Genomic DNA, 19094 nt, shown 5'->3' on the forward strand with positions numbered 1-19094 from the left:
CCCAAAGCACGGGTGCATAAAAGCCACGGGGAAGCCTACTGTCTAGCAATCCCATTGGAAAGCTAGTAGAATACAGGAAATGAAAGAAGAGGAGAGTAAAGGATGGAGTGGGGACCATGGTGAGTGGATGAAGGAGAGAAGCAGTAGTGGGGGGGGGTTAACCAAAACCAAGATGTATGAAAAACCCCCTGGGAACCCATTAGTTAGTAAGTTAATTTCAAAATACAGCTCTTAAAAAGTTTCAATAGAATTTCCCCACATGCATGGACAGCATTACTCTAAAAAATGCATGGATTATTAAATGAAAATCTTGGTGTAAGGCATGGGATATCTCCCTACTAGTTATTGATCAAGAATGTCCCAGAGGTCTCCAAAATGACACAGGTTACTTCCACTGTCCTCGGTTGCCCATTGCTACTATGTGGTGAGACATCATTGCTGAAGACACCACTTTGGTTGTTGGACACAGAGAAGTCAATTTCAAAGCGACCAGGGAACTTCTTCCCTGCTAGCTAGCTTTCATAGTTCTAGAAGGTCCTATGCAGCCTGCTGAGGGGAAAAAGATACCAGTGGTCTTACCCAGTGCTGGATGTTGCTACACCAACTGGCCCGTCAAGTGTGTCTGTTGGTGTGATCGTGTCATGGCTGGTATAAAATAATGATTGGATTTGGAGTGTATTCTACAGGAGGAAATTTCTTGCTTGGTACTGTTATCCTGTTCAAAAGCCTATGGCTGATGAGGTCACAGGTTCTAGGGTAGAACCAACGTGCTATTGTTAATTTGCTAATTGGTCATACTCTGAGAGCCCTCTCAATATTTATGTCTATAGGCGTGGATCCATTGCTCTCGGCTGGTCAGAGAAGCTGCTTTTTGTAGTGGGCAGCGGTCAGTGGAGAGATGCATAGCTGGTCAGAGAGCGGAGAGGAAAAACTGAGTTGTTCAGCACTAACTAGGACATCTACATCACACAGCCCACCCCCGTCTTCTCCCATAAGGCTTGAGGAGGCAGGAAGAATTTAGGAACCAAAAGATGGAGAGGAGAACTTTGCAGTGCTGTCTTCTGGGCATGACTGTTGCACTCATGAACTGTGCAAGTCCTGCTGGTCCAAATTGTGTCATAGATGGGGTAGGTGATCCCTAGACCACATCTCCTACTGAAGAGCTGTTGGCAGTTGGCAGTCTCTGGGGGAGCAGCATCATTCTTTTTGGAGATTCGTACTGATAGGATTCCCATGAACCTGTTGGTGACTCCACACCAATGCATACAAAGGCAACAGCAACTGGACTTAGTGGGTTATTAAAAAACATGAAGTTGGAGTGAGGAATGGGAGTAATATGATTATACTTTATTGTATACATGTAAGATCCTCAAGAATAAAGTTTTGTCTAAAAACCAGTGACAACTGTTGAACAGTAGACACTCACCCAACAATGTCTCCTCCTCTTCCTCTTCCTCCTCCTTCTCCTCCTTTTTTTAGACAAGGTCTCACTATGTAGCTCTGGTTGGCCTGAAATTCACTATCTAGAACAGACTGGCCTCCAATTCAGGGAGATTGACCTGTCTCTGCTTCTGGGGTTAAAGGTGCATAGCACTACACCTGGCTTCATTTGCAAAAGGAAAACGAGAAAAACCAGCTGGGAAGTGGTGTTTCCACAGGACAATGGCTGCTTAGATCGAGCAGCGGCTGCAGAGGAGGCAGGAAGATTGGGACCCTCGTGACTTGGATGGTGAGGTTGGGGTGCAGAGTGGGAGAGACCTAGACTTTTTGACTTGCAGTGCTGCATGTGTAATCATGAGCGTCACAGGTGGCAGAACTTGAGGGAAAATGAACGTGAAGACCTGAGAATTTCAAGAAAGAACCTGTCTGAACAGAACCCCGGGGGAAGCGTGAATTACAGCGTGCCCGTCTGAATCTAGGGAGAGGTCTGAGCCACAGACGGGTGTTTCAGTCATTGTTGCCGTGAAGTATGTGCTGAGGGATCGGCCCTGGCATGGGTGTGCATTTTGAGGGACCATGATGTTAGTAAAAGGAGATTTAGGTCACAGTAATTGTTAAGAGAATAACAGGTGAGGGTGAATGTGTCTGTGTAGGATGAGGAAGTCTCAGTTTCCTTGGAGCTAAACAAGAAAGGCATTTAAGGATTGATATTTAAACCAAAATGAGAAGCCATGGGGAATTTTTGTTTAGACAAAATCTGAAGATGGGGAGTCCCTGAGTGGGTGAGGGCCTATTCCATCAGAATACCGTGTTCATAAAGCACAGGAAGACAGGAAGCCTCCTCAGGACTGGCGTTTAGTCTAAGAGGAGGAGAGCAGTCCCATGAGACTGGCCGAGCAGGAAGCAGCTGGAGGCCACGAGTGGAGGTTAGATTAAGGCACCTAGGCAACTTGATGGTTTTGCTGTTTTGAGATCTGTTACTGCATCCAGTATATGTTGGTTGGGTGCCCTTTGTGTGTAACATGCCTGAAGGGGGAAGTCCTTCTCTGTATATGTTTGTCCTGTTGGTTGATAAGTAAAGCACTGTTGGCCAATAGGGAAGCAAGATAGGTGGGACTAGGAGAGGTGGAGGATTAACCCTGGACCAGTTGTTGGGTCCTAAACCCTGGAACCTGGAATCAGTAACCCTGTGGATGTGATTAAGGATGCTGACTTGAGCTATGCGGGGTTTGTGTTGGGTCCTGAATCCCATTACAAGTATCTTCGGGAGAAAGAGGCACTGGGAAGGTTAGACACGTACAAAGCACAGGGAGACCATTGAAGTGCCACGATAGGTTACAGGGATGCAGACACGAGCCAGAGAATGTCAGCATCCGTTGAAGACGGAGGAGTCAAAGCAAGAATTCTCCCCAGAGTCTTCAGAGGGAGGGAGGCCCTTTTGCCCCTGCTTTTGGCTCATATAGCTAATGTTGGATCTCAGACATCTGGAACCATGAGAGGAGAATACATTTCTTTATTGTTTGTTTCCCACGTTAGTGGTGACTTGTTACAGTAGCCACAGGAAACTGTCACCTCACTCTGTGACATTTCAGAGAGGAGGAAACATTTTCATAGTTGTATCTGTCCACCACTTACATTATTCACTATGTTAGAGGCTGGGGTGTTTTATTTTTCCCAGGATGATCAGTGTCTTTGTGTCCAGGTTTGGACACAAAGCTTCGTGGCTGTGAAGGTAACTCCTAAGTGATTTTCTCTTAGAGAAGCTCTGGTGTCTTGCCTTTCACCTTTCAGTGTGAATGGAAATGAATTCTCTGTATGGTATAAAAGAATTTCATTTCTACCCCCACATGGGTTTTCAGTCGTCGGACACTCGTGGAGGTGACCACATTTCCCATTGCTGGAACGACTTCTGCTCTTATCCCACTTGTCTATTTTAATAGCTTCTCTGCTCTGTACTGTGGCATAGTAAGTCTCTATATCCAGGACATTAAACCTGTCCTCTTATTTTACTTTGATTTTTAAGGATGATGCAACTAACTTTGGCCCTTGTGTTCTACATAACGATTTAGAGAATAAGCTTGTCGGTTTTCATGGACAATACCCTCAAGAACTTCGGTAGAATTTCTTAGAATGACGTATACTATACAGGTGAGAACTAGACCACTGAGTTATATCTCCAGCTCTGTTTTTATTTTTCTCCTGAGGTAGAGTCTCACTAAGTTGCCCAGGTTAGCCTTGAACTCACCATGTAACTTAGGCAGGCGTGAATTTGTGATCGTCTTACTTCAGCTTCTCAAATAGCTGGCATTAAAGACATCACCCATTGTTGTAGTTTTGATGGCACATCTGTATGCTTCCTTGATCATCTTTAATGTATCTTAGTAATAATTGTGATTTGTGGTTTTGCATTCACCAGTCGTTAACTTCATTCTTGGATTTAAGATGGTATCTTTCAGCTCCAGGTTTAGGTATTTACATTCATAGTCTTGCTTTTTAATTTATTCATAAAGCATAGTGATCATGGTTATTTTTAAACTCCATGGGTTTTAGCTGTAGTTTCACACTGCCGTATATGCCTAGTCATTTTCAATCAAATGTTAGACTTTGTATCTGTGGTGTGAAGTTTTGCTCCTAGTTAATGTCATGTTCTCTCCATAGAAGGTTTACTTTTGCCTTGACAGGTGAGTGGGCACATGCGGGCCGAGATCTCACTATCTGCTCCTGGATTAAGTGGGTTAGAGCTGGCACCAGACTCGTGAAAGTGTCTTTATTTTATTTTTTCAAAATTATATTTATTTCTGTATTTCTCTCTCTCTCTCTCTCTCTCTCTCTCTCTCTCTCTCTCTCTCTCTCTCTGTGTGTACATATACATGTGTGCCATGGAATGAATATATGCGGAGGTAAGGAGATAACTTGTAGATGTCTGCTTTCTTTGTCCACTATGTGACTTCTAGGGATCAAATTCAAGTTGCCAGGCTTGGTGGCAGGTGCCCTTCACCCACTAAACCGTTTTGCTGGCTTAGATCCTCTGTTTTCCGTTCATATCCGAAATGTAAGTGACACCATAGATGCTGTGTGTGCTTCCCCGGGATCTTTTCCTTTGGTAAACTCAGCTTTGTGTACCTTTGTTACACTTCTGTCTAGCCCAGTGACCTGCTTCCTACTTATCTTTGGCAGATTTTTACACCCGAAAATTAGCCTCTGATTCTTCACGTCTTTTCTTGTTTTATGTCTTCAGATAAAAAAAACAACAACAACTTAAAAATGCAGTTTTCCTAATTGTTTCAATGAGAGAGGGTTTTTTTTGTCTCTTTTTTTGGGGGGGCAATAATTCTTCTATTACCATAAGTGGGCTCTCCTGTGTGAATATTCAGTTTGGTGAATACGTTTTTTTCATGCCTTTAAAAACTTTAAGATAAGAGAAGATATTTATTAAACTTAACATGTACAAAGTCTTTTCATTAAACATGGGTGAGCCAGACCTGTAAGCACTTTGAAAGCATACTTAGTATTCACTTTTTAGTGGCGGCTGTAAACTGCGCAGCTCGGTGGCTTCTGTGACTTTATATTTAGAGCCTTGTGTTTGGAAACAGCCCTCAGGCCACCCTTTACTGTCCCATCTACTAGTCCAAAAAACCTGCATCTATGGATGTTTTGTCTGTCTGTATATTTTTCTTTATAGTGTCACAAAAATATGCCTTTTTGAAAATAGCTTCTTTCATTTGGTATAATATTTTAGAAATATCTATCTATCTATCTATCTTCTACCTTCCTACCTACCTACTTATCTACCTACATATATAAGCTGTCTGTAATTCATTCCTTTTTATTGCTGAGTCATTTTCTATGGTGTAGTTATACCAAAGACACCACTTACCAAGATTGGGGATGAAAGAGGCAGTGTTGCTGTGGACCCAAGTGTTAAGAGGTTCTTTGTGCTACAGAACTCTGTGAATGTTCACTAGCTTTGGTGAAACAAACCCATTTCTGATAGCCAGTGACTGCTCAGACTCAGTGAAATGAAGCAGATAACTCCATTAATCCCCAAAGCTATTGAAGAAATTGCATTTATAGCTTAAGTATCTTCTAGAAACTAAATCTTCCACATCATAAGGCAAGCATATTTTTAAAAAGAAAGAAGAAATGTGGGCTGAACAGATGACTCAGTGGTTAAGCACACTTGTTGGCTGCTGTTGCAGAAGATCTGGGTTTGATTCCCAGCACCCACATGGTGGTTCACGAATGTCCTTAGCTAGTTCCAGGGGACACAGTGCCTTCTTCTGGCTTCTGAAGGCATCAAGCACACATACACACAGCTCACTTACACACTTGCAGGCAAGCATGCATACACGTAAAATCAAAATAAATTTTAAAAAGAAATACTAATTCTATAAGTTTTCCACAATTTTTAAAAACTTTTTATTTTGAAAAAATGTGTATAAGAAGTTTCAGAAATAATACCTAGAATTTACCTAGTTTTCTTCACTAACATGTTGTGTAACCAAAGCATTGCTAAATCATCTGCTATATATTCTTATATACAAAAGGGCATATGGTTATATGTTAAAAATTATGGAGTTCGGAAGTGTATGAAATAAGAATAGAAATCTGTCTCATGCCATAGCTGAAGCAGGATTAATGGTGTGTTGTTCCTACCTGGGAGTCTGGAAGACCCTCTACCTGCCTTGTAACCACCAGAGGAATCTGTCCAGTGGTAGCCAGGATTCTTCCCAAAGCCCACAGATGCTTGGATGTTCAGGCATAAACAGCCTTCTCTGCTTCTTGACAGGGCCTCACCAGTTTTGTGCAGTGGTTGGGGAACAAGGCTCTGTTGTTTGTCTCTTTGTGTTTTATTGTTCTCTGTGAAAGAGACTTGAACTTGGGTTTAGAAAATTTGTATTTGAGTCTCCTCTTCCCTAGCGTGCCAGCTTTGTGCCAGGGTTCTATTATAGCCTGTTAAGATGCTACATGCTCTCTGTGTCTGTGCCATGGGTATGCATGGGCCAATGTTCATCACGTTGGGCATGTGAAAATAATGGCAGCTGGTCATGCAGGAAAACAGAATACAGATGATCACTGATGTAATAATTGGGCTTAGCATGCTTCAGCCTTCTGTTGGTTTGAAAGTGATACAAATTCAGTAGCAATCAGACCTTTTGCAATTTGATCCTTTTCCCATACTAATGACCAGCATTTGTGACACTCTTACAGTTTCCTGCTGAAAGCTATTGCGCTTGAAGCCCATGCTAAGGTATGGTGCTTGGATATCTGTGTGTTAAATGGATTTTTGAGTCAGGATTCATGTAACGTAGAGTGGGTTCATGGGATGTATCCCTAAGGTTACGTCAGAGCATCTGTGGATGGTTATGTGTCAGGTGACAAAATGAGATTGCTTTCATCTTACGGTGAGCATCAAGCAGACAGCTGACATGCTTGATGTCTCTGTGCCTTTTGGTACCTTCACCATCGTTACCTTCATTTAAGACAGAACCATAGCTGGGCATGGGGATAACCCAGTATTCAGGAGGCAGAGGCACATGGTCCAAGGCCAACCTCATCTGCATAGTGAGCTCCAGGGCTGCGTAGTGAAACCTGTCTTAGTTTTTTGAATTTTGATTTAGATTAGTCACATTTGAATATATTCTTGGGTTAAAAAATTTAACATATGTTTAAAATATTTATGCTTTAACATTGTATATAGGTTGAAAATTTAGTAAGTGAAATCATGCAGTATTCCTTGAACCCAATGAGAATAGTTCCTATGAGCCCATGTGTTCTGTAGTCTTGGTGATCATGAGTATTGGAGTTTGAGTAGCTAGTGAGCTGATAGTGCCCTTCTAGAAGATAATGTGGGTGTGGTCAGGGCCCAATGTTGCCCACTGATGGGTGAGAATGGGGTGGTGTCTCTCCAAGTATCCTAAGGTCAGAGCAGTGAATCAGATTTGCTCATCCATTGAGGATGGGTTGGTGTTAAAAACAGAGCACTTAGTAGAAAAAACAACAACAAAAGGAGAAACAGATTTATTTGTGGGATAATGCCAACTCAGGTAGAGTGAAAACATATAAATGAAAGAAATACACGTGCACACACATGCACAGATCCCCTCCCGCCCCACACCTGGCAGGGTATATTCTACTATGCACACAGTAAGTGCCACAGAGCAGTTGCTTGTGAGGGCACAGCAGAACCTCATGAGGACAGTGAGATGGATAAAGGTACATATATAGATGTAGGACTGCCCGATAGCCCAGGCTGTTATCCAGCAGGCTGTAGACAAAGGGCAGGCTGGTGGGAAGGGCTTTGTGGTAGCCCAACTCGTACTCTGGCAGCTGCCTGACTGTCCCACAGGACTTCCCTTCCCTGGCTACAGGCCTTCCTTGTACAGAAGAATATATCAATGTATGCCTGGACCTTTAATGAGGTTTAATCTAAATGTCAGCCACTCCAAAGAGTCTGTTCCCACACCTGACAACCCCTAGTCAACATGAATCCTTCTGAAGGAAATACTTGGGTGGGCACTCAGAGGCAGTATTTTTTGACCCTCAGTAGCCTTCTACTTTTTTGTTTGGAAGAAAGTGGAAGATGGAGGAGGAGGGCTTAGAAAACACTAGAAAACCACCAAAAATGGTAATAGTGAAAACTGTACTAGCATACATTTGTACTAAAATCTAGTAATAAGAATTGTTGCAGGATACATTTCTGGTCTAAAATCTTCATAGAAACATTGAAGATCCACTGTTACACGCCTATGTTTGTGCAGGAACCAGGTAGTACAGGAAGATCAAGATATGAAGTACATTTCCTACTCCATTGCCAAGGGGATTTAACTTGTTTGGCTGCCTTCTTTATGGAAATTTATGGGGACAGCGGGTCATTTCCTGAGTTCTCCTCTAAGGCACTGTGGTTGGGGAGGACTGTGGCTATGGGTCACTTTTACTGTTGTTTCTGACACTTGAACTTGTGTAGATATCATCTGTAGGTCTTATAAATACAGTGTGGAGTTCTGCTTATTGGAGGTGTGACCTCAGGGGCTTGCATTGGTTAAGACTTAATACAAAATGGTGTTTATTTGTCTGTGTGAGAGTGTACCACATGTGTGTGCCCGTGAAGGTCAGAAGAGGCTGTTGGATCCCTGGGAGAGGAGCTGCAGGCAGTTCTGAGCTGTGTCACCTGGTTTCTGGGAGCCAGACTCAGGTCATCTGGGCGAGCAGGAAGCAGTCTTAACTGCTCATCCATCTCTCCAGCCTCAGTCCCCCTTTTGACCAGTTTCCAGGAGATGTTGATCACCTTTTCAAACAATTAAAGTATTATTTATATACAGTAAGACTGTTTCCCAGTGTGCAGCTCTGTAAGCTTTTGACAGGAGAGTACAGTTGTGTAGTCACTGCTAGAGCCAAGTCATGCAAGCCTTCCACCAGATTCCTTGTCCCCTCTGACAGTGCCCTCCCTGTCTGCTGGCATCTGCCGTCTGGGTTCTGTGGTTTTTATCTTCTCCGGTGTGTCATCATGCAGAGTGATGTACATATAGTAGATAGCCTTTTTTATCATTTTTTATTTTAATTTTAAATAGCTTGTTTTACATGTCAATCCCAGTTCCCTCTCCCTCCCATCCTCCTGCACTCCCCTTCCCCCCACCCTATTGCCAAATCCTTCCACATAGGGGATATCTAGAGTCTGTCATTTTACTCTTGGTAGGGTCCAGGCACTCCCCTAAAGTAGATAGCCTTTGAGTCAGGCTGCCTTCACTCAACAGCTTGTACAGGAGGTCTGCCTAAACTACACGTCAGTAGTTTTCTCCGTTACTGCCTTCCATGGTATGGGTTCATCCCAGCTTACGTATCTAGCAACCCTCTTGAAAGGCATTACTCTATAGTTTTTATATGATAATTCAAAAAAGTCTCTGTGTGTCTGGGAGTGGTGCACAGTGCCCGTGTAGGGGTCAGAGGTCAGTCCCATCAGTCAGCTCTCACATTTGGTCTTTGAGACGGGGCTCTTGTTGCTCACAGCTCTACAGAGAAGAATAGCCGGCCTGCGAGCTTCCAGAGACTCTCCTGTCTCCAATTCCCATTGCATCACAGGAATGCTGGGACTGCAGATGGGCACCACCCCATCGAACTTTGAGTGGGCTCTGGGGATCCAAATTCAGGTTCTTGTCGTTGTTCAGAAAGAATTTTATTCACTGGTAAAATGCTTGCTGCACAAACATGAGTTACCAAGTTCAATCCCTGGGACATACATTAAAATGACAGGTGTGGTACATGGTACATGCTTATAATTCCAGTGCTGGGGGAGGCAGAGAAGAACATATTCCTTGGGGTCCCTGGAGCTCACTGGCCAGTCAACCAACCTGACCTTCTTGGTTAGTTCCAGGCTACTGAGAGACAAACCCTGTCTCAAAAAACAAGGTGACCTCTGACCTCTATGTGTACATGTGTACACACACACACACCCTCATGCACACATTTTCGGGACCTTACAAGTAATGAAATTCTCTTTTCCCATTGTTGTTTTAGGTGATATCACTCAAAAGGGATATGAAAAGAAAAGGGCGAAGCTGCTGGCTCGTTACATCCCCCTCATTCAAGGTAAGGCCGGCACCTTCTTTTGTTTTAGTAACAAGTATACTGTCCTATAAACAGCTGGGGAGTGTGGCTTAGTGGTAGAACACTTGCCTAGCATGCGATAGATCTTGGGTACAATTCCTAACACTGCAAACTAGTAATAATAAATAAGAACTGATTTTTGTATTGTGAAAACGGGTATATGTTTCATATTTTATTAAGGGTCAAATATATTAGATGATAAAAATCCAAGGGCACAGATTACAATTTACAGCTCTGGCTTGATACAGAGCTCACTCCCAAATAGGACTTACTTTTTTTGTTTGCTTGTTATTTTTTTTTTCAAGGCAGGGTTTCTCTTTGTTATTCCTCTGGCGGTCCTGAAACTCACTCTGTGGGCCAGGCAGGCTTCAGACTCACAGTGACGCCCCTGCCTCTGCCTCCCAAGTGCTGGAGTTAAAGGCGTGCATGCACCACCACTGCCCGGCAGCTTATTCTATATTGGTGGTCACAGAGTGGCCTGATATATTTCCTTACTAGACAAGGACATATGTTGTAAATTTTTTTAATTCTTTGCACATTAATTTGTAGATTTAGCATATTTGTTATTTTGATTTGTTTTTGTTTTTCTGCTTGTTTGTTTCTGTGTAACAGCCCTGGCTGTTCTGGAACTGACTTTGTAGACCAGGCTGGCCTTGAATTTACAGAGATTCCCCTGCCTCTGCCTCTGCCTCTGCCTCTACCTCTGGAGTGCTGGGATTAAGGCATGTACTATCACACCCAGCTGCTGTTTTGAGTATTTTTAGTGGAATTTCACAACCTACTTCTTAGATTTATGTCTTCAGTACAAAAGGTTAGGAGATACGGAATGCAATGGGTGGGAGGAGTTGTCTAGCAAGTTTTTGAGTCAGTACAAGACTGTCATCACCAGGAGTAGGTTTCTTTGTAAGGGCAGGTGGCTGGGCTAAGTGGGACAGAAAGGCCACACATACACACATATGGACTTGGTTTAGGAGAGATGGCATGTAGCTAGGGGGCTGACATAGCTACCGGTACCTGTGTAAAATATATAAAATTAGACACCAAAGTGAACTTCAGGTGTGTTAGGTTCAAGTGTGGGAGGCAGAAGCTATAGAGCCCTTTGGAGATCTTACAGGCAAGTATGGCCATCTCAAGATAGGAAGGCTTTCTTAAATTGCCAGAGATGCCACTCGTAAAACAGCAGCCATAAAAGGAAAGATTAACAAGTTGGGATACATTAAACTTCATAGCTTCTTCTGTAAATCAAAAGGTGCCCCAGAGAGACTGTAAAGTAAAACTTCAGGCTGTGGGAGGATGGTTTAACACAGTGATTCAAGAAATGGCCCTAGAGTGTACAGACAGCACTGCCTAGGGGCTCTTCCTGCAGTAGAAGGCGGGCTCTCCGTCTCCCTGGCTAGGGGCTAGCATGAGGCATGGGGGACGAATGTCAGGAGTCTACCCTATGCCACCCAGAGCCCAGATTTCCTGATGTGATGAGAAAAATGAGTGAAGACTTAAATGGGCATTTCAAAGCAGGGAAATAGCCAATAACAATAAGAATAACAATAACAACAACAACAATAATAATACCTAACCTCTCAGATAATCAGAGAAATTCAGATTAAAACCAGAGCCTGACATCCATAAGGGAGTCAGTGCGCATTTTTCTGTGTCACATGGTGCCACAGTTCTCCTTTAGGCACACAAGAATGTCCATCATGACCCCATCTCCAACCTTGCTCAGCAGAACCCAGACCATGGAATGTCAGAGCATCTAGACATCATCGGTGATGAACCTCAGTGAAACGATGGTTTGGAAGGACACCACAGAGCAGTGTGTCCAGCATGAGCTTTAAAAACACACCAGACACTAGGGAGGCGGAGGCAGGTGGATCTCTGTGAGTTTGAGGCCAGTCTAGTCTACGTATTGAGTTATAGACTAACCAGGGCTACACAGTAAGACCCCAACTAAAAGAGTAGTAATGATAAGAATAAATAAGTAAACCATGAAAAACCATACCAGAGTCTCTTATGGCTGTCAAAGAAAGAAAAGGAAATGAATTTCTATAATGGAAATGGATTTTTCTTTTTTCTTTCTTTCTTTTTTTTTTTTAATTTGTTTGTTTTTGGTTTTTTGAGACAGGGTTTCTCTGTATTGTTTTGGAGTCTGTCCTGGGACTCTCTCTGTAGACCAGGCTGGCCTCGAACTCACAGAGGTCCCCCTGCCTCTGCCTCCCAATTGCTGGGATAAAAGGTTGTGCCACCAATACCTGGCGGAAATGGAGTTTTCTAACACACCATTTCCTGGTAGAGGTGAGATTGGCCTGTGTAGGTCATGTGATCTTCAGCTATCTGAAAGCTTTTTTTCTTTTTCTCTCTTTAAACTTGAGGGAGACACACACACACACACACACACACACACACACAGAGAGAGAGAGAGAGAGAGAGAGAGAGAGAGAGGGAGAGAGAGCGCTCAAGCATGGTAAGCATGTGCTAGTTAATCTCGGGAGTTGCTTCTCTCCTTCCGTTTTGTTGAAGCAGGGTCTCTCGTTCCTGCTGTGCCATGTACTCCAGTAGCCAGCCAGTGAGCTTCTAGAAGGTTTTCCTGTTCTTGCTTTCTGCCTTGTCTCTCCATAGGAGTGCTGCAATTACAGATGTGTCCCAACACATCCGACTTCTTTATATGGGTCCTGAGGGTCAAATTCAGCTTGTTAGTGTGGTGCAGTAAGCACCTTTGCTTGCTGGTCCATCGTGTTAGCCCATGCTTAAATGTTAACTGTTATTATTACTGCTGCTTCTCCAGAAAGCATGATTTTAACATGTGTGTTTTACTGATGCGTTGTGTGTGTGCTAGTGCACCATGTGCATGCCCATGGAGGTCAGAAGCCAGTGTCACGTCTCGTAGAACTGGAGTTACAGGTGGTTGTGCAGTGTCACATGGGTTCTGGAAACTAAATTCCTGTTCTCTGTAAAGAGCAGCAAGTACTGGTAACCACCGAGCCATCTCTCCACCCCAATGCTTTAGTTCTTAAATTGTGCAGTGGCTACATTTTCCCCTATGCAAAACTTCTTAAACTGCATGTGCTTTATACTACCTGTATTGGTATATTTATAAATAACAGAAAAAGGATGTTGAAGATGCTGGTTATATATTGGCATTTGTTCATTCAAAACGAAAACTAAAATTGCGGGTGTGATGGCACACACCTTTAATCCCAGCATTTGGGAGGTAGAGATCTGTGAGTTCCAGGCCAGTCTGGTATACATAGTGAGTTCCAGGCCAGTCACATCTCCATAATAGAGAGACCCTGTCTCAAAAAACAAACAAACAAACAAAAACAAGCCAAACTAAAATTGGGATTGAAGGTTAAAACATCTTAAAGCCTATTTCTTTTCCTAAAGTCACCACCAACCATTAAGCAGAACAGTCACCTATCTTGCTGTTTCTGGCCCTAGCAAAGGTATAGAAGCCTCTGGTTTTCCCCTCATACCACATAGCTTTGTTGATTACATTGATACCAGGAGATTCGGAAACAAAACAGGGTTAATACTAGAGAATAAAAGGCAGTGATATATGTAGACAGGGTATTACTGTGTGTTTGGAAGGCTGCTTAGTTAGCTATCGGAATTGGTAAGAGTTTTTGGTTTTATTGCTATTGTAACTTTAGAGAATATGTGATAATAAGTAGCTTTTATCTTTCAACAGTTCCGTTTTGAAATATGAAAAATTCATTTAAGATGAAAATACATTGTAAAATACTAATTCACTTAGCGAGAAAAATACAGAACCTATAATGGGATCATAAAATATATTTGGAAGAAATAACCAATATCCAAACATATGAAAAAACATAAATTTCTTAAGTGGAAGAAAAAATTCAAAGAACAGGAAACATAAATGGGTAATAAACACTAAGTCACATTCAACTTTAGTAGATGCGGAAATGCAAATTAAAGTGAACTATCCTCTTAGGATGAAAGAGTTCTTAAGCTTTCTCTAAACTCAGTGCCCAGAAATGTGTGAGGATATAGCACTTCCATGTGTTGCTTGTAGGAGTGTGAATCACTGTAGCCTTGCTGGAAAGTTATCTCTTCCTACCTGCTAAAATTAAAAGTGTATCATGTTTCAACTGGAGAGATGGCTCAGCAAATAAGAGTGTGTCCTGCTGTTGCAGAGGACGAGAGCTCCATTCCAGAACCCGCGTCAGGGAGCTCACAACCCCTTATTACTGCAGCCCCGGGGAGATCTGACGCCTTCTTCTGGCCTCCATGGGCACTCACCCCTGCTCCACATATACACAATATAAAACAAAGCAAACTTAAGACCGGTATGATGCCTAAGGCCTTTAGTCCTACTACTTAGAAGGCAGAGGCTGGTGGGCCTTTGTGAGTTCTATGAGTTCAAGACCAGCCTGCTCTACATAGCACATTCCAGACTGGTTAGGGATCCACAGTGAGACCCTGTCTCGAAACAACAACAACAAAACAAGCCAGGCAGTGGTGGCACAAGCTTTTAATCCCAGAATTTGGGAGGCAGAGGCAGGCTGATCTCTGTGAGTTCAAGGCCAGCCTGGTCTACAGAGCAAATTCCAGGACAGCTAGGACTGAGAAATCTTGTCTCAAAAAAAGAAAAACAATCAAACAAAAAACTTCCTCTTTATCCAGTAATTTCAGATCAGTTTGTGTTGTCTTTGATGAAGATCTTATCTATCTAAAGGATAAAGTTACCGTGTTTTGGAATGTACACATAGGCTACTATACAGTGTACCACTTTATAATCCTTACACCCTGAGGCAAAATGTTCTTTAGTGAAACTTTGAAGTAGTTTTTTTAGCCTAGTGAGCTACTCTGTTCAGTGTTGTCATATATGTGTATATGTGCGTGCATACGTGTTTGTGTGTGTGTGTGTGTGTGCAAGTGAGCGCATGTATGTGTGTCTGTGTGTGTGGGCATGTATATGTGCCTCTGTGTGTGTATATGTTTGTGTGTGTGTGCATGTGTATGTATGTGCCTCTGTGTGTGTATGTGTGTTTGTTTGTGTGTGTGCATGTGTATGTATGTGCTTCTGTGTGTGTGTGTGTATGTGTGTATGTAACCAGCCACACCAGACAACACCACAGATCTGTTGTGCTCATAGACCTGCAGTTGGGCCAGCTGAGTCTGAGTAGGTGTCTGAGTAAGTGACCTATGAGGGCCCCATCGTTGGCTTTTGGGCTGGAGGTCCCCCTCACCTACCTGGCTCTCCTGTTTTCTTGCCTGACTCTTTTGATGTGGGGATCAGCACATTGGACCTCATGGGCATAGCTGAGCCAAGAAGAAAGAGTTGTTGTTTCATGTGACCAGCCCTAGAAGTCAGGTAGTACCACTTCTGTCACTCTGTTCCTGTGAGGGACACTGACCCAGGGTGCAGTCAGATACACTCTGCTTGTATTGGGGGTGTGGTCTAGACTGGAGGAGCCAGTGAGACTGGACCCTCTTCTGGCGAGGCTTCTAAGTAATTTTCAAACAAAGACTGACGACATCAAGCTCATTCTTACCGAGTCTCAACTAAAAGGTTTGCTCTGTGCTGTCCAGAGACGTTAGCAGATTAGGATAGGATCAATACTAGAGACTTTGTTTAGTGACCATGCTATTTGTACCCTGCTATTTCTCACTGTCTTGTATCCTGTCTTGTATCTGGTCAGGGGGCTATAACCGTGAGCCAGGGGCTGGCTGAGGATGTGTAGACAGTAGGTGACGTGCACTCTCTCCATCCCAGATTTGAAGACAGCACCAACAGAGGTGCTGATTAGACCAGCCTGCTGGCCTTGGACCATTCCATGCACTGACGTGGTTCAGTATTATTCTCTACCTCTCCACGTTTTCTTTGTGTTTAAGGGCAGCTTCTCACTTAGAGTTTGATGACACTGGACTGTGACAGTGGCAACAAGCAGCACAGGCCACTTTAGATTTATGGAGCAGCCATAAATGCAGGAACCCGCTCTAGGAGATCTGTGACTCAGAGCAGACTTGAACCGACGGTGCCATGTTGCCAAGGACACCCTGAGGGTGTAGTCGTCATTATGATTATGAGCTAGAGGCTAGGCTAGGTCTAGTGGTGGGGGGAGAGGGTAACCTGGATGTGGACATTGCCCTGGCCCATGTTCACGGCCCTTAATCCCAAGCCAGAGACTCTTTTGTGCTTTAAGAGCCATACGAAGAGTGGTACAGCATGTACGCTATGGCCACAGAAGAGAAAAGCACATTGTTTTACACGGAGCTGGTTATATGGAAAAGCAAATTGTTTACACAAGGTGTAAAACTGTGTTTCAGGAGTAGACCCCTGTCTGCAAACAGAAAATAGAATTCCTGGGCCCTTGATGACAGCAGCTGCACCCAAACCACAGAAGTCTCGGGCTACCAACTCAAGGGATGAGCGCTTCCGGTCAGGTAGGTTCATAGCTCTGGAAGTGCGGGAGTAGGAGTTGGGGTTGCAGCAGGCAGATGGACACTCTGTTCTGACTACTGAGGCTTTTGGTTGGCTTTTCTTTGCTAGAATGTCCACCAAAGAAGTAGTTATTTTTCAGTTGAGGGTGGTGGCACAAATCTTTAATCCCAGCACTCGGGACACAAAAAACAATTATTTTTCACCTGAGTGATAATTAACATCATTATATTGTTTATGAAAGTGAAACCTTCATATACTTTGTTTTTTGTTGTTGTTGTTGTTTTAATAGTTTTTGTTTTTTGAGACAGGGTTTCTCTGTGCATCCTTCTTGGCTGTCAAGGAACTTACTCTGTAGACTAGGCTGGCCTCCAACTCACAGAGATCTGTCTGCCTCTGCCTCAAGAGTACTGGGATCAAAGGCATGAGTCATTACACCTGGCTCTGTTTGTTTTGTGTCTCTCTTTTTGTACATAATGATTGCCTTAGAGGTTGCTTGCTTGCACACATGTGTGAGTGCATGCGTGCGTGTGCGTGCATGCATGCGTGTGTGTGTGTGTTCACGTATGTGTGCAGGTATGCATGTACAAGCAGGTGCCATCTACTCTTTTTTTTTTTTTAACTTTAAGCTTGGGTAGGCTATCCTGGCTGCCCAAAGAGCCCAGTAAGCCTGCGTTGGGATTACAAGTGCACCTAGATGTTTTTAAACTGAGTTCTGGGGTCAAACTTGGGTCCTTGTGCTTGCCGTGTAAGCCCTTTTCTGACTAAGCGTTTCTCTGAGAGGATCCTTCCCCTCCTGCCTGCCGGTACAGCATGCTTGCTGTTTGAATCTACTTCTCAGCCAGGGAAAAATGGTGTAACTTAAATTTCCTTGTAATTAGATCTTCCCACCATTCGACAATGCTCATTTATTTATTTTGAGTGTGTGTATGTGTGTGAGTGTATGCATACCAGTGTGCCATGGTTCACACATGGAGGGCAGAGAACTTGCAGGAGCTGGTTTTTCTTCCACTTTGTAAGTTCTAGGAATCACACTTAGCTTGTCAGGTGGTAATAAGTACCTTGACTTGCTGAGCCATCTTGTCCCCATTCCCCCTTTATTTTGAGACAAGTTTTCAATCTCATGTAGCCCAAGCTGGCCTGGAACTTACTATGTATTGGTATTAGTATACGACCTTTAACTCCTGATCCTTTTGTTTCCATTTTGGGGACTAAGAACATGGCCATATACCAAAATGTCCCATTTATGTGTACTGGGGTTGGAACCCAGGGATTCATACATGTTATGCAAGCATTCTACCAACTGAGTTATACATATATGTTAACTGACCTGTGCATGTGTGTGTTCAGGTGTGCATACATGTGGAGACCAGAGGTTGATGTTGGCCATCTTTTTTTTTTTTTTTTTTTTTGGTTTTTATGAGACAGGGTTTCTCTGTATTGTTTTTGGAGGCTATCGGTCCAGCCCGGCCTCGAACTCACAGAGATCCGCCTGCCTCTGCCTCCCGAGTGCTGGGATTAAAGGCATGCGCCACCACCGCCCGGCGGCCATCTTTCGTAATCACAGTACACTTAATTTTTTAAAATAACAGATGAATTGATTACTGCATATGCTGCATAATTATTGAAACATCCTTAGTGGGAACTCACTGACATTTGAGATGCTGACATTGATTTCCAGGCTGTTGTTTTCAAAATATGTCTACTTGATTTTGTTGTTTTGTTTTGTGAACCTACTGATTAGCTAGAATGGCTGGCCAGTGAGCCTCTCAGGGTCCACAGCTTCTTATTTTTAGTTTATTACTGGGAGTATTTATCAAGCTCAAAAGTTGAGTCCTCAACAAAGAATGTCTAGAGAGAATGTGAGGCATAAGGGTGAGTGAGTGGTCAGAGCATACATATGAATCAGTTATAACCGGTATAATCATAACCAGTGTGGTAAAACACCTACCGCTACTGTTATTCCTGTGCAGATGTCCACACAGAAGCCGTGCAAGCCGCTTTGGCCAAGTACAAAGAGAGGAAGATGCCCATGCCTTCAAAAAGACGGTCTGTCCTTGTGCATTCATCCGTGGAAACCTACACTCCTCCAGGTATCGATAAATGGCTTCAGGACAGATTTTATGAGTGTGTCATAGGCCTGGTGGTATAGCATTTATTTTTATTGAATTGGAGTATCCTTGTAGCCTATAATACAGGTTTGAGAAATTTAGAAATTAAAATTGTTTACATATGTGCATATTCTTTACCTAAGAATCTATAGTATGCTTGGAATTTTTCTTATCCAGGTGAATATTTGTGTTGTAGTGGGATTTTTTTTGTATGGATTTTACTTTTTAAAAAAAACTAAGATGCTATTTATACCTTTTAGTAAAGAGATCAACCTAAAAGGGGCACTTAGTGGAGTGCAAACTTCTGGAACTGAATTTTCAACTTACTCGAGTTCATTCCCTTTGTCTGTCATGCCGCTGACCTCCTAGCCACGTCTCCCTGGGGACATCTAAGATGCTTATTTGGAGGGTCGGGTATATTTTATCATCCGTGGTTGCCTCTGGAAATGAAAGTGTGTAGGTTTCTCTCTAACATCCTGCTAAGCCAGACTGAGGTGCTGATATCTGGTGGCTTCACCCATGCATTTCCACAGCTG

General features: G+C 43.2%; 1 protein-coding gene across 6 annotated transcripts in view; it reads left to right on the top strand.

Moving 5' to 3' along the window:
* Positions 1-19094, top strand: part of Dip2a (disco interacting protein 2 homolog A) — a 78435-nt gene that overhangs the window by 6600 nt on the left and 52741 nt on the right. For 4 of the 6 annotated variants that reach the window (XM_021227520.2, XM_013113918.3, XM_013113920.3 and 1 more), the window contains exons 2-4: positions 9955-10026; positions 16336-16452; positions 18421-18540. In XM_021227520.2, the coding sequence (XP_021083179.1) occupies positions 9955-10026; positions 16336-16452; positions 18421-18540 (309 nt within the window). The remainder of the gene's footprint in view (positions 1-9954; positions 10027-16335; positions 16453-18420; positions 18541-19094) is intronic. The other 2 variants (XM_013113919.3, XM_040732498.1) reach the window with 1 other exon arrangement.

This window comes from Mesocricetus auratus, unplaced genomic scaffold (genome assembly GCF_017639785.1).
Source record: "Mesocricetus auratus isolate SY011 unplaced genomic scaffold, BCM_Maur_2.0 Super-Scaffold_100027, whole genome shotgun sequence".
In the NCBI taxonomy this organism is placed as follows: Eukaryota; Metazoa; Chordata; class Mammalia; order Rodentia; family Cricetidae; genus Mesocricetus; species Mesocricetus auratus.